This window comes from Marmota flaviventris, chromosome 15 (genome assembly GCF_047511675.1).
Source record: "Marmota flaviventris isolate mMarFla1 chromosome 15, mMarFla1.hap1, whole genome shotgun sequence".
Classification (NCBI taxonomy): Eukaryota; Metazoa; Chordata; class Mammalia; order Rodentia; family Sciuridae; genus Marmota; species Marmota flaviventris.
The window spans coordinates 29012908-29027851 of record NC_092512.1 but is presented as its reverse complement, the minus strand read 5'-3'; the positions used below and the strand labels follow the sequence as shown (position 1 = coordinate 29027851).

The following is a 14944-nucleotide window of genomic DNA, read 5'->3' as shown; positions in this document are numbered from 1 at the left end:
AAATAAAATACTTGGGAATCAACCTAACAAAAGAGGTGAAAGACTTATACAATGAAAACTACAGAACCCTAAAGAGAGAAATAGAAGAAGATCTTAGAAGATGGAAAAATATACCCTGTTCATGGATAGGCAGAACCAACATCATCAAAATGGCGATATTACCAAAAGTTCTCTATAGGTTTAATGCAATGCCAATCAAAATCCCAACGGCATTTCTTGTAGAAATAGAGAAAGCAATCATGAAATTCATATGGAAAAATAAAAGACCCAGAATAGCAAAAACAATGCTAAGCAGGAAGTGTGAATCGGGCGGTATAGCGATACCAGACTTCAAACTATACTACAGAGCAATAGTAACAAAAACAGCATGGTACTGGTACCAAAACAGGCGGGTGGACCAATGGTACAGAATAGAGGACACAGAAACCAATCCACAAAACTACAACTATCTTATATTTGATAAAGGGGCTAAAAGCATGCAATGGAGGAAGGATAGCATCTTCAACAAATGGTGCTGGGAAAACTGGAAATCCATATGCAACAAAATGAAACTGAATCCCTTTCTCTCGCCATGCACAAAAGTGAATTCAAAATGGATCAAGGAGCTTGATATCAAATCAGAGACACGCCGTCTGATAGAAGAAAAAGTTGGCTACGATCTACATTTGGTGGGGTCGGGCTCCAAATTCCTCAATAGAACACCCATAGCACAAAAGTTAATAACTAGAATCAACAAATGGGACCTACTCAAACTAAAAAGTTTTTTCTCAGCAAAAGAAATAATAAGAGAGGTAAATAGGGAGCCTACACCGTGGGAACAAATCTTTACTCCTCACACTTCAGATAGAGCCCTAATATCCAGAGTATACAAAGAACTCAAAAAATTAGACAATAAGAAAACAAACAACCCAATCAACAAATGGGCCAAGGACCTGAACAGACACTTCTCAGAGGAGGACATACAGTCAATCAACAAGTACATGAAAAAATGCTCACCATCTCTAGCTGTCAGAGAAATGCAAATCAAAACCACCCTAAGATACCATCTCACTCCAGTAAGATTGGCAGCCATTATGAAGTCAAACAACAACAAGTGCTGGCGAGGATGTGGGGAAAAGGGTACACTTGTACATTGCTGGTGGGACTGCAAATTGGTGCAGCCAATTTGGAAAGCAGTATGGAGATTTCTTGGAAAGCTGGGAATGGAGCCACCATTTGACTCAGCTATTCCCCTTCTTGGTCTATTCCCTAAAGACCTAAAAAGAGCATGCTACAGGGACACCGCTACATCGATGTTCATAGCAGCACAATTCACAATAGCAAGACTGTGGAAACAACCTAGATGTCCTTCAATAGACGAATGGATAAAAAAAATGTGGCATTTATACACAATGGACTATTACTCTGCATTAAAAAATGACAAAATCATAGAATTTGCAGGGAAATGGATCGCATTAGAGCAGATTATGCTAAGTGAAGCTAGCCAATCCCTAAAAAACAAATGCCAAATGTCTTCTTTGATATAAGGAGAGTAAATAAGAACAGAGTAGGGATGAAGAGCATGAGAAGAAGATTAACATTAAACAGGGATGAGAGGTGGGAGGGAAAGGGAGAGAGAAGGGAAATTGCATGGAAATGGAAGGAGACCCTCAGGGTTATACAAAAGTACATACAAGAGGAAGTGAGGGGAAAGGGAAAAATAATACAAGGGGGAGAAATGAATGACAGTAGAGGGGGTAGAGAGAGAAGAGGGGAGGGGAAGAGAGGGGAGGGGGGATAGTAGAGGATAGGAAAGGCAGCAGAACACAACAGACACTAGTATGGCAATATGTAAATCAATGGATGTGTAACTGATGTAATTCTGCAATCTGTATATGGGGTAAAAATGGGAGTTCATAACCCACTTGAATCAAAGTGTGAAATATGATATATCAAGAAATTTGTAATGTTTTGAACAACAATAAAAAAAGTAAAAAAAAATATTGCGTCCACTTAAAACTAAAAAATATTTTAAAAAATTAAAAGAATTCACAAATAGAAAGCCTACACTACAAAACATACTGAATAAAATATTTCATGAAGAAATAAAAAATAAAAATGAAAACCAGCAGAGGGAGGAACTATACTAGAAAAATAGTTAACCAAAGGAGAAACTAATGCAAATTAAAAACTAGAAATAAACCAAAATGATAGGGAATAAAAATCATCTCTCAATAATACTGAATGTAAATGGTCTAAACTCATCAAAAGACACTGGATTAAAAAACAGAACCTAACAATATGATGTCTCCAAGAGACCTACCTCATATAGACAAAGACATGCACAGACTGAAGGTGAAAAGATTGGGGAAAAAACCATCATTCACGTGGATTTGATAAACAAGTAGGGGTTTCTATTCTATATCAGATAAAGTGGACTTCAAGCCAAAGTTAATCAGAAGAGACAAGAAGGTCACTTTATACTGTTTATGGGAATCCTACAAGACACAATAGTAAACAATGGGGCATCTATGTACATCAGACAAACGCTTCTCAATATCAAGATTCAAATAGACCACAACACAATAATATGGGGAGACTTCAACATGCCTCTTTCATCATTAGATAGATCTTTCCAACAAAACCTAAATAAAGAAGCTATAGGACTAAAAAATACAATTAATGATTTAGCTTTAACAGACATATATAGAATATTTTCATCCATCAATAACTGAATATACTTTCTTAGCAGCACATGGATCATTTACTAAAACAGATGATATTTTTGGCCATAAAGCAACTCTTAGCAAATAAAATAGGCAGTATTAATAAAAAAAAGGCAGAATTAATATTGTCAAAATTGCCATACAGATTCAATGCAATTTCTATCAAAATTCCAATGATGTTCTTCATAGAATTAGAAAAAGTAGTCATCAAGTTCATTTGGAAAAATAAGAGGCCGAGAATAGCAAAAACAACCCGAACTGAGAAAAATGAAGCAGGAGGCATCATAATACCAGATGTTAAATTATACTGAAGAGCTACTGTAAGAAAAACAGCATGGTGCTGGCAATAAAAAAGGCAAGAAGACCAATGGAATAGAAGACACAGAAAAATCCACACAAATACAGTTATCTCATACTAGATAAAAGGGCCCCAAACATACATTGGAGAAAAGATAGTCTCTTCAGCAAATGGTGCTGAAAAAAATGGGATATCCATATGTAAAAGAATGATAACTCCTATCGCTTACCCTGCACAAAACTCAAAGTTGATTAAAGACCTAGAAATTAAAACAGAAACTCTGCAGGTACTACAACAAAATGTAGGTTCAACACTCCAACATATTTGTTCAGGAACTGACTTCATTAACAAGACTCCTAATGTGCAAAAGTAAAATCTATAATCAATAAATTAGATGGCATCAAACTAAAAAACTTCTTCACCACAAATGAAATAATCAATAACATGAAGAGAAAGCCTACAGAATGGGAGAAATCTTTGTCATCTGCATCTCAGACACAGTATTATTTTCCAGGATATACAAAGAATTCAAATAGCTTAACACCCAAAACAAAAACAAACAAAACACCAAATAACCCAATCAATAAATGGGCAAAGAAACTAAACAGATACTTCTTTAAAAAAAAAAAAAAAGTCCAACATCTCTAGCAATTAGAGAAACGCAAATTAAAATTACACTGAAATTTCACATTAGTCAGAATAGCAATTATCTAGAATACAAATAACAGTAAATGTCGTTGAGGATGTGGGGGAAAAAAAGATACACTCATACATTGCTGGTAGGACTGCAAATTGGTGTAACCACTCTGGAAAGTAGTATGGAGATTCCTCGGAAACTTGGAATGGAACCACCATTTGACCCAGTTATCCCACTCTTTGGTATACAGCCAAAGGATTTAAAATAAGCACACTACAGTGACATAGCCACACCAATGTTTATGGCAGTTCAATTCACAATAGCTAAGCTATGGAGCCAACCTCGATGCCCATCAACAGATAAATGGCTAAAGAAATAGTGGTGTATATACACATGCAATGGAACATTACTCAGCAACAAAGAAGAATGACTTCATAACACTCACTGGTAAATGGAGTGAAATAAGCCAGTCCCCCAAAAAACTAAAGGCAGAATGTTCTTTCTGATATGTGGATGCCAATCCACAACAAGGGGGGTGGGGATAGAAGTTCAGTGGATAAGACAAAGGGGAGGGAATTGAAGGGTGATAGGAATAGGAAAAACAGTGGAATGAATCTGACATAACTTTCCTATATACATATATGAATACACCATTGCTGCATCTGATGTACATGTGTTAAATCTCAATTTAAAATGTAACACAGAGTGAGTCAAAATTTGAAGACTGCTTGTAAGACCATGGTAAAGACACTAGTCATTATTTCCTATACAGGAACCCACTACAGGGAAGATGAGAATAGGAAAATGACATTATCTACTTAACCCTTCAAAAGGGTTACTCTGATCTTCACACCGAGTACTTTTTATTAATTCAAAGGAGAAGATAATAACTTTAAGTGATAGCTACCAAGTTTTTTTTACTCTAATCAAATTTTACAACACAAAACAGGAGAAAGTGATGCCAAGATCCTCCTAATGTGATACACTGGGAAAGAAACAATCACTTGCATAATGCATAGTATTTTGGGGAAAAAATGCACTGAATCTGATGAGGAAAAAATTCAAAACAAGACATAAAAGGCACAAAATAAAATAGCAAGGCCCTATCTCAGGGCTGGGATGTGGCTCAGTGGTTAAGCACCCTAGATTCAATCCCTGGTACAAACAACAACAACAACAAAACAATTAAATGCAGTATGTTCATAGGATTAGATCATGTGTAGGGGGAAAAACTTTACTTTAGAACATTATTTGGTCAATTGGTAAAATTCAAGTTTAAATCTATATTAGATAAAAGTGTACTGATGTTAAGTTTCATTAATTTTATTATCACTACATAAAAAAGGCCTTCAGTTTTAGTATATATATATATGAAATAGTATGGGTAAGGGAACAGTTTCTTTAACTTGTTACTGTTTCTGCTTTAAAAAAGTAAAAAAAAAAAAAAAAAGAAAAAAAAATTTGCAAAACGTTAACAACTGTTAATGAACTGAGTTTTATCTCCTCAAATTCATATGTGGAATTCCTAATCTCTACTATCTGAGAATGTGACTGTAGTTTGGAATAGCAACTTAAAAAAGTTAAAATGAGGTGATTTAGGTAGACCCTAATCCAACAGGACTATTGTCTGTTGTCCTTTAAAGCGATTAGGATGCAGAAACAGAGAGAAAACCATGCCATTGAGGGAGTCTTTAGAAGAAACTAACACTTCTAACACCTTGATCTCAGACCTGTAGTATACAATAGTTTAAGCCACCCAGTTAATGATACTTTGCTAAGGCAGCTCTAGCAAATGAAACCAGATTTAACTGTGATTAAAAAATTTCTAAGTATGTACAGAATACAAGAAAGGTTTCATCAAACTTTGTCTCTGAGAGTTATGGTGTAATGAGGGACTGTATAATCTCTGAATTTTCTGAAAACATAACCTGTTTATCACAGAAGTCTATCATTCACATTTCAAATTCAGATCACATTTTATTCAAAAGTAGGTACTGAATATAGTAGCTTAGGATTTCCAATTTTCAAAGTTATGATACCAGTGTTTAGGGAAAATTATAGCAAAACATATTGGAAGCCCATAGTTTAGCTTCTAATATTGGTTCTATGAGTAATCTCATATAAACTTCATCTCAGCTTGGCCTAATATATCTATAAAATGGAGATTAAATACAGCTACTTCTACAAACCCAAGGTTTTTTCAAGGTTGGAAGGACTGTCTTTGTTTATTATATATTTATACTTCTTCCAAACTTTTGATGTTTCCACATGACACTCAGCAGATTAGCTACTGATAATAATCTAGCTTTTATAAATCCTCAAGAAGTGAAATCACAACTGGTTGGAAAAAATCTGGGCATGTTCTGCTCAATTCTATTACTTTTTCCTCTAAGGCACTTGAGGGCCCTCCAGGGACAACTCCTGGGGCAGTAAGAGTTGGTTTGGCATTGTGTAATTATGGTGAAAGCTGCTAAATTCCAGGGTACAGTGAGAAGATCTACTAAGCCTTGTATTATAATTGCTCATCAATAAAGGTTTTATTTTGGTTCTCTGTGACTCCTTGGTTTTAAGTAACATGATCGAACACAGGAAATGAGATTAATTGGAGGTCTCTCAGTAACCAACATAACATTAAACTAGTAATGAATACTATTTAGCAGTACTAAAATGAATTAAAATTCACAGAGAACCTAACTTTATATTTTATTGAGTCTATTTTATAGTACAACTTCATTTTATTAAAAATAAAGCATACCACCATATTATTAAATCATATTTTAATTTACACCCATATTTACATACTATGAAGAATACTGTACAAAATGGAAGCTGTCAACATTTCATACATGCTTAAACATGTATGAAGCCAGGCGTGGTGGTACACACTGGTAATCCCAGTGATTTGGGAGCTGAGGCAGAGGAGAGCCAAGTTTGAGGCCAGTCTCAGCAAATTAGCAAGGACCTGTCTCAAAATGAAAAGTATGAAGGGCTGGGGATGTGGATCAGTGATTAAGCATTTCTGGGTTTAATCCCTAGTAACAAGATTAAAAAAAGTATTGTCCACATTTTACAAGTTTAAAATATATGAGCATTTTATCACCTTATATACCTGAATTGTTGGGGGTGCTGAAAAATACCAAAATGTTTTAAAATTTGTTTTAAAATTAAGCCCACTGTATCACAAGCTTTGCAAGATTGGTATTTTGAAATACATATTACAAATTGTTGAAATCTTAAAAGAAAATAGATTATGACACCTAAGATCAGGTGCTTTCCATATAAAAGTTAGGCAAAAAATAATAACTAGAAGTTACAGCTTTTAGGATTATAACTCTAGGAGGAGAAGCCAGATTCTTCATTACAAAAACATATAAGGTTCAATGAATCAGAATTAAGAATCTTCTATCAAGTCACACCTTGAGAGGGATTTTATAAAATTTAACCCTAGGCATTAAAGAGAAGAGAACTGTGATGGCCCTCATTTGCTCACAATTAAGGGCATCATCTATGGAATATGTTGGAAATAAACAACATCCAGGAAGCAAAATTCCTAGGAAATCTAAACAGCTTTCATTATCTGGCTTTGCATCAGTACCCAGATTGGTCATTACCATATTCCCCCAAACACTTCACTCTTCAGTTAGAAGAGTCACTGAGTATTAAGGCAGACTGAAAGGTAAAAGTCAATTTCTTAAAAGCAAAGATGACCTGAAGCTTTTTTTTTTTTTTTTTTAATTTTCATGATTGCTACCGAGAAATCAGTCTAAAAATATTTATTAAACACTTGTGAATCATAAACTTTGGGGATCCTGTGATGAGCAAGATGCTGTCCACATGCTTTTTAGAACTTACTAGTGTTATAGGGTGATGGGAGGCAGAGCAACGCAGGGATAAAAATTAACTATAAAATCAATACTTAATTTTGGTATAGCTTCAATAGCACCTTGGCCTAGTCATTGGTCCTGTGCCACTGCTAAGCAAGATCTAGAAATGCTCAATTTTACAACTCAATTTTGAGAATAATTCCCAGCCATTAAAGACAACTGTTAAGTAACCAAAACAAATACAACAACAAGGGAGGTAAAGTAAATAAGAGGAACAGTTAAAGAGATTTTCTTTTAACCTCTAAAAAGGTGGGGGAAATTTAGATTAAGTAAATCAAGTTCCTATTTTAATTGGTTCCATGAATTCTGCTAAAATACACTTTCCCCCAATTCTCTATAAGATAGAGACAACAGACCAAATCTGGCAAACATTTCTTAACATTTGAGCCTTTAAGCCCTATAACAAAGACTCAAAGAGTTCTAAAAACAGAATAACAAAAGTACAAGTTATTCCCTTGATTCTGTTGCTTCTGCTTAGACTGAGTGTCCTAAAGCCCCATCATTTCTAGATTTGGTAATAAGAGTAATTTCTTTATGTGTAGCTCCAAATCAGCCACTGATTAGCTGTAGAGATGGTTCTCACAAAATCAACTCAGTAATATACACTTGAGTGTGTAGTATGATCTAATGACTCAAGATTCCCCTAAGCATAAATATCTCATAAGTTTTAAAACTTAAAAATCTAGATCAAAGCAGACGACCAAATGCTGAAATCGTGATTGTACTGACTCACTCCAGGCAATATTCTGTAGTACTGATGCAATATTCTCAAAGCTTTTAAACAGAATGTAATTCTCAAGGGAAAATACTTACTTGTGACATATTTGAGATACACCAAAGACAGAAAGAAAGAAAAAAACACAATTTAAGGAGTTGAATAATAAAAATATTCCAAAATGGGAAAAAAAGAAAAAAAATAAATATTGATAAAGAAGGATTTTTCTAAGTTTAAAACAGGCCACATGATTCAAAGAAACACTAAGTCAAATAAAAAAGTTGCTCACAAAAGAATAGTTAATATATGAACAGTCAACAGTTTTAAAAAATACTCATATTAAAACAAAATCTGCTGTGTCTTGCATACCAATTAGTAAAGATCAGATTAGAGTTGATTTTATGAGAACCATCTCTACAGCTAAACTGAAGGTGCAGGTAAAGATGCAGAGAAACAGGCAATAACCAAAAACATTACTGATGAGATTAAAACTGAACTCAGTTCGTCAGACACTCAGTCAATGATTCATGAATTTGATTTCTGTTAACTCTTCATTAGATAAATATTCATGAATATAGAAAAGCTTCATATAACAAAGGAATTATTTTAGCAGCTTCATGAATAATGCAGTTAAAAAGTTATATACCTACCCTCCCAACAACAATATTATAGGACAAACAATCCAACTATTTAACAAGGGATAGAAAAACCATGAAATGTTTATGTCCTAATGTTCAATGAAAAAAGAAGATATAAAGTTATGCATTATAGAGTCACAACTGTATATAAAACACTGGTACAGAAAAAAAGCCAATTGAAAAATATCAACACACTTTAGTACCAAAAAAAATGAAACGCTGTTTTATTAGATTTAGTGTTGTGGAACAATGCTACTTTATAGAATGATGGGATTTAAGCATAAATATTTGGTACAACTTCAAAAGCACAGTCATTAACTGATAATCAAGCTACTTCTGCAAAATACTTATTTGGTCATTTAATTATCATCTGAGTAACTTCTCTACTTATTTAGAAAATTTTTGAAACACTATTATAAGAACTTACCACATGAGTAGTTTTTAATGTACTGCCATCAAATCTGCATAAACTGGAACTCTCTTCAAAAAAAATGTCACATTCTTCTAACTCTTGAGCATTACAAGGAGGTTTTTCTTTATCTGGATTTGGATTCTTAGATCATAAAATGAAATAAATAAGTCAAAAACAACAGTAAGGAAATGCATTTACTCACCCTTAGAAATGTTGTGATTATAGCAATAATTAAAACTAATTTCAAATACATAACCAATAAAAATAGCCACAGAGATGACAGAATGATGGAGTCAGCACAGAAGGACATTAAAACAGCTATTATAAACAAGTTCTATGTACTCAAAAATGTAAAGGAAAACACAATCATGTAGACATATGGAAGATATAAAAGAATTCAAATCTCTAGATATGAAAATTAAAAATATCAAATAGAAAACAAAACAAGTATTATCACAAGTACTGAAAATTCTATAACCATTCAGAAGAAAAATTCTCAGTACACTATGAATACAAGAAAATTTCTTTAATTTGATAAAAAAGAATCTACCACACTTTATAGTGAAATACTCTTTTCCTAAAGATGATAATAGGAATGTCTGTTTTTACCATTCATGATTCTATTTAACAGTAGAGTATAGCCACCACATGAAGTAAGTTTGAAAATTTCAAAAACACAAAACTGCTCTCAATTGCAGATGACAGGACTGTCTTTTCATTCTGCACTGTCTTTTCAGAATGTAACAAACATAATGATGTCTATGTATACGTAACTTTCTCATAAATACAAATATGTCTTTGAAACCATCAGGTTTAAAAAGTAGTTAGAAGAAACACTTGTTTCAAAACAAGTCTTTTATTAATATTAGCCTGGAAATATTATACACAATAAATACTTGCTGAACGAATGAATGCAGTCACTCCCTCTGAAAGCCAGCCGTTTGGGGCATCATTCCAGTGGTACTTTTTTGTTTGTTTATTAAACCTAAATTATTTGCCCTTGAATTTTAGGTTTTCTATCATATGTAAAACTAAAATGAACAGGATTTTGGGTAACATATTCTCTGGATATCAGAGGAGTATTTCTGTAGCCTGCATGGCTTGTGTTAAAAAGCTATGAAACTGAAGTTTTGTAGTCTACGTATAAATTCCAGTGTTTGCTGAAATTTTCAATTATTGGGGCCAATTCTATTTTTGTCATGTTTCCTTTTGACAAAGACATTCACTTTCAATATTCCAAACTTTGTTTTCTACTTTAAGATGCAACTAAGGCTACAGGATAATTGTTAATGTAGCCGCCTTCATCATTATTATTCAAGATGGCAATAAAGCAGACATTCTACATAAACTGATATAATTTTTGGTAAACGAATATATAACTGACTTTTTGCTGTATCTGTCCAAATTAGCATGGGAACATTTTCAACCCCATGGCTGAATAAGTATTGTCTTAGTCATTGTACTCATTACAAGAATTTACTTTGTCAAAAATAACTATACTATATATAATCTACATATATATCCTTGTGATAATCTAAGATTACTTAGAAAATGTCAATGGTAAGTAGATTATTAGCATAAAGTGTTAAATAATTATTTGTTCCTGGCAGCATTTATTAGTTAATTCTTCTAAAGGAGACTATATGCAGATACATAAATATATACACACACACCCCTATACAATATGCCCACACATATATGAATTCACACCATGTAAGAAATAGAACTTAAGTCATTTTAAGACATTAATCAGGTCAACAGTACTGAATCTATGTCTTTTATACTTGTCAAAGCAAAATACTATTTGAAAATCATGGGACAATCCTCACATAACATACTCTGGTTTCTTGGAAAGTCACACTACTACTGCAACTGCTCACCAGTTCTTCAGAAGTCAAATGCATCAAACGTTCAGCTATGGCAGCACATTGGGCTGAGTCCCTTATAAGTTCCCCTTGTTTATCACCAACCACTAGCTCAGGCCATGTCAATCCTTCATTCTTTTTAATCAAGAAAATCTCCAAGCTAAAAGTTTAAACGAGAAAAGTGGTATTAAACAACTATGCAAGTTATACTATCAAAAACAAGCAGAAGAATCTTCTACAGAAATACTCCTCTGGTATCCAGAAAGTATGTTACCCAAAATCCTATTCATTTTAGCTTTGCATATAATATAAAACCTATAATTCAAGGGCAAATAATTTAGACTTAATAAACAAACAAGAAAATACCACTGGAATGATGGCTGGCTTTCAAAGGGGAGTGACTGCAAAAAATGAGTCTACTCAAAAAGTACTGTGGTTGTCCAGGTGTGCAGAATGTTAAAATTAAAGTACTTAAAGTACAAAAAAATGCACAAGTAGCATGGATATGAAATAATGGTAAATGGGGGTTGATGCACATAAAGGAAAGCCTACAACCATAAGGTAGTTCTTGGTATCTGAAACCAACAAGTAACTTTATTTTCACAAACTAATAACCATTAATATGTATCTATTAATTAAATTATCAGGTTGGTTAAATCAATGCAAATGTTAATTTTAATGTATAGATTTTAAAGAATTGAAAAGAAATGTAGGAATTAGGAAAACAACTTTGGTAATACAGGGAAATAAAGATGTTAATGTAGTCTCTATTAACTTATTCAAAATCTAATTCTGTACATTTGAACCATTAAACAGAAATAAAAAATAAAAATAAAAAATGTCTGTTAGGGAACCCTGAGATCAGGGACTGATGATGCAGGAGAGGGAAGAGCTGAGTCAGGGCAGATGTTTGACACAGAAGGCAGCTGGCCTTTGATCCTTGGCAATAGGAGAAGAAATTCAAGTAAGATGCTCTGTGAGCAGCCGTTGCTGCAACAGAAAAAAAATGGGATGGTAGGAGCTGTTCCACAGCAAAGTGACCTTTTCCACGTGACATCTTTGGTACATGTGCTACACTAACCCATGCTGTGGAACACAAATGCAAGCAAACAATTTCAAAAATACAATTACACTTATTATCAAACAGAACATGTAAGCTTATCATTCTTTTTTAAGGCTATTATTATTACCACCTCATGAATTAATTACAGCATTTTAAAATTTTCTAAAATTATTTTAAGAGATAGGAGATCCTAGCATTAGCATTGAAAATTACTACCATAATCAGCAATGCCCAGATGAAGTTATATTTTCTAAGTAAAAGGCTAAGCCAAGCACAGTGGTGCACTCTTGTACTCCAGTGGCTTAGGAGGCTGAGGCAAGAAGATCATGAGTTCAAAGCCAGTCTCAACAAAAGCAAGGCACTAAGCAACTCAGTGAGACCCTGTCTCTAAATAAAATACAACATAGGGCTGGGGATGTGGCTCAGTGGTCAAGTGCCCCTAAGTTCCATCACTGGTCCGCTCCACACCAAAAAAAGGCTAATCTTGATGATGAAGATAATAATGACAGTTTACATTTACCTAACATTGACCATATACCATGCATCGTCTTAAGCTCTTTGCATGTTTTAATTCACTTATTGCTCATCACGGCCAAATTAAGTAAGTACCATTATGTTCATTTTACAAGCAAGGGGGAAAAAAGAACTTAAAGGAGATTAAATAACTTGCCAAGGTCACAAGCTAGTAAAGCAGCCTGGCTCCAAGTCCATGTTCTTCACTACTGAACTATTCTGCCTCTCTGAAAAAATACATGTAAATAACTTTTAAGAACTTTTACCCAGTGACCAGAATGTATAAACACATTCTTAGTTGCTACCTCAAGATGTTTAAAATAGCTCACATAATCTTAGTTACGAAGAATGAACCATTGTTAATTTGCACACCTCAACAACATAGCCCTTTCAGCATGACTGCGTTCCTACATTTTAAAACCAGCATCAGATCCTACTATCCAAGCAAAAAGAAACATACATAATAAGATACAGACTAGTTAACAAACCCTTTCAAAGTGAGAAAGAACATTAACTACTGGAAAATGAGAGAGATGAACAATTTAATCAAGCACAGAAAATCATGTTTTTTTAAGCCAACAATACCACCTACGCCTCATTGTAATTATCTTTTGTAACACAAAATCATAACCAAAAACCTCAAATTTACTGAAAAAACAATAGTGGTCTATGTTCATGTGTTGAACACTCAAACTGTTTGCATGAAATTCAGCTATTCCCCTAGACCTTTCCTGGATTACTGCTTGATGAATTATATTTAACCCAATTTATTGTTGAAAATGAACAAAAGCAAGGTGTATAAATTGTGCATAGTATGTGTCAAAAACTTTTTTAAAAAAAGAAAAAAAGATGTGTATGTTGTTAGAAAACATGAAATATCTCTGGATGGAAAGTAGGGATGGTAGTTGTATTATTTAGTAAGCAAATGAAGCTTAACAGAAAAAAAAAAAAAAAGATTTCTATTTAACAGTTTAAGAGTGTAAATTAAAATAAATAACCATTTTGCCTAGTGTTATTACTGTACCCAGAGCTGGTAATAACAAACACTTCTACCTACTGCAAGCAATAACTACATTAGCATCTTTAATCTTAACCATAATTATGCTGTGTGATGTAAAAAATCTGTTTTTAATTTATTTAAAAAAAATCAGAAATGCAAACAGAACTATTGTATTCATCTTTGATATAACAACTGTAGAAAGAGTAAAAATAAAAGAAAAAAGTAAAAATAACAAAAAAGTAAAATTTCAAACATAAAACTAAAAAAAATATACCTATTATTCTCTTTAATTATCCATGTACTGCTTTCATGATCAATAGATGAATACAGCTTTCCTTCCAATAACTGGCAATCCCTCAGCATAATGTTGATGTGATCAGGTAAAAACTGCACATGAACATCTTCTTTAACGCTGTTTTCTGGAAGCCGTACTGTCACTGTCAAATCATCTTCAGTTTGTTGCCAATAATACAGAGGTTCTACTGAGAAAAGAATACTGCATTATGTAATAAAAACAGGGAAGACAACATACAAAATTAGAGACTAGAACATAAGAAAGAATATCCATCTCTAAAAGAATCTTAGCATATCTTCTAGTGATTATCTCACAAAAAAAAAGTAATTATAAATGAACCCACATAGACTTTGGGAAATTTTCCCTTAAAGAATTGTAGCAATTTTACTTGACATTCTCCTCTTCCAGTCTTACCTACTGTTCAGGAAATAAGGATTCATAAAATACAATGGACAACAATGCCTCATCCCCATTTCATACCTACCTCCCTATACTCACCCCCCCCTTTTCCCTCTTACACACACACACACACACACACACACACACACACACACACAGGATTCCTGTTTGAAAAGAATATAAAATATGTCTTCCTCAAAAGTTTATCCAAGAAGTTTTTATTTAATAATCACCCAATGGAAGACTTCAGCCAAACAATGAAGATAGCAAGAGTCTGTAAAATTACATGAACTTTTAGTATAAAGAGGCATGAAAACAAACTAAAGGGCAAGTCAAAATTTTCGAGTTCCTCACCAAAAACAGACAAACATCTAAATTTTCTTGATTGTTGGTTGTTTTTAGAGTTTTTCTGTGCTTTTAGAAATTATGTTTTAGGATTTTAGTATGACAATACCAAATAGCCAACAGACAATACCAGTCTTTCTGAGATTTACAGAAAATGAAACTAGTATGTATACTC

The 14944-nt window shown here is 33.4% G+C and overlaps 1 protein-coding gene across 2 annotated transcripts in view; it reads right to left on the bottom strand.

The window, feature by feature from the left end:
* Nudcd1 (NudC domain containing 1) overlaps positions 1–14944 on the bottom strand; it is a 70035-nt gene that overhangs the window by 20771 nt on the left and 34320 nt on the right. The window contains exons 6-8 of one of the 2 annotated variants that reach the window (XM_027949310.3): positions 14005–14212; positions 11170–11314; positions 9305–9430 (exon numbers count right to left, since the gene is read on the bottom strand). In XM_027949310.3, coding sequence (XP_027805111.1) covers positions 9305–9430; positions 11170–11314; positions 14005–14212 — 479 coding nt within the window. The remainder of the gene's footprint in view (positions 1–9304; positions 9431–11169; positions 11315–14004; positions 14213–14944) is intronic. The other variant, XM_027949316.3, reaches the window with a different exon arrangement.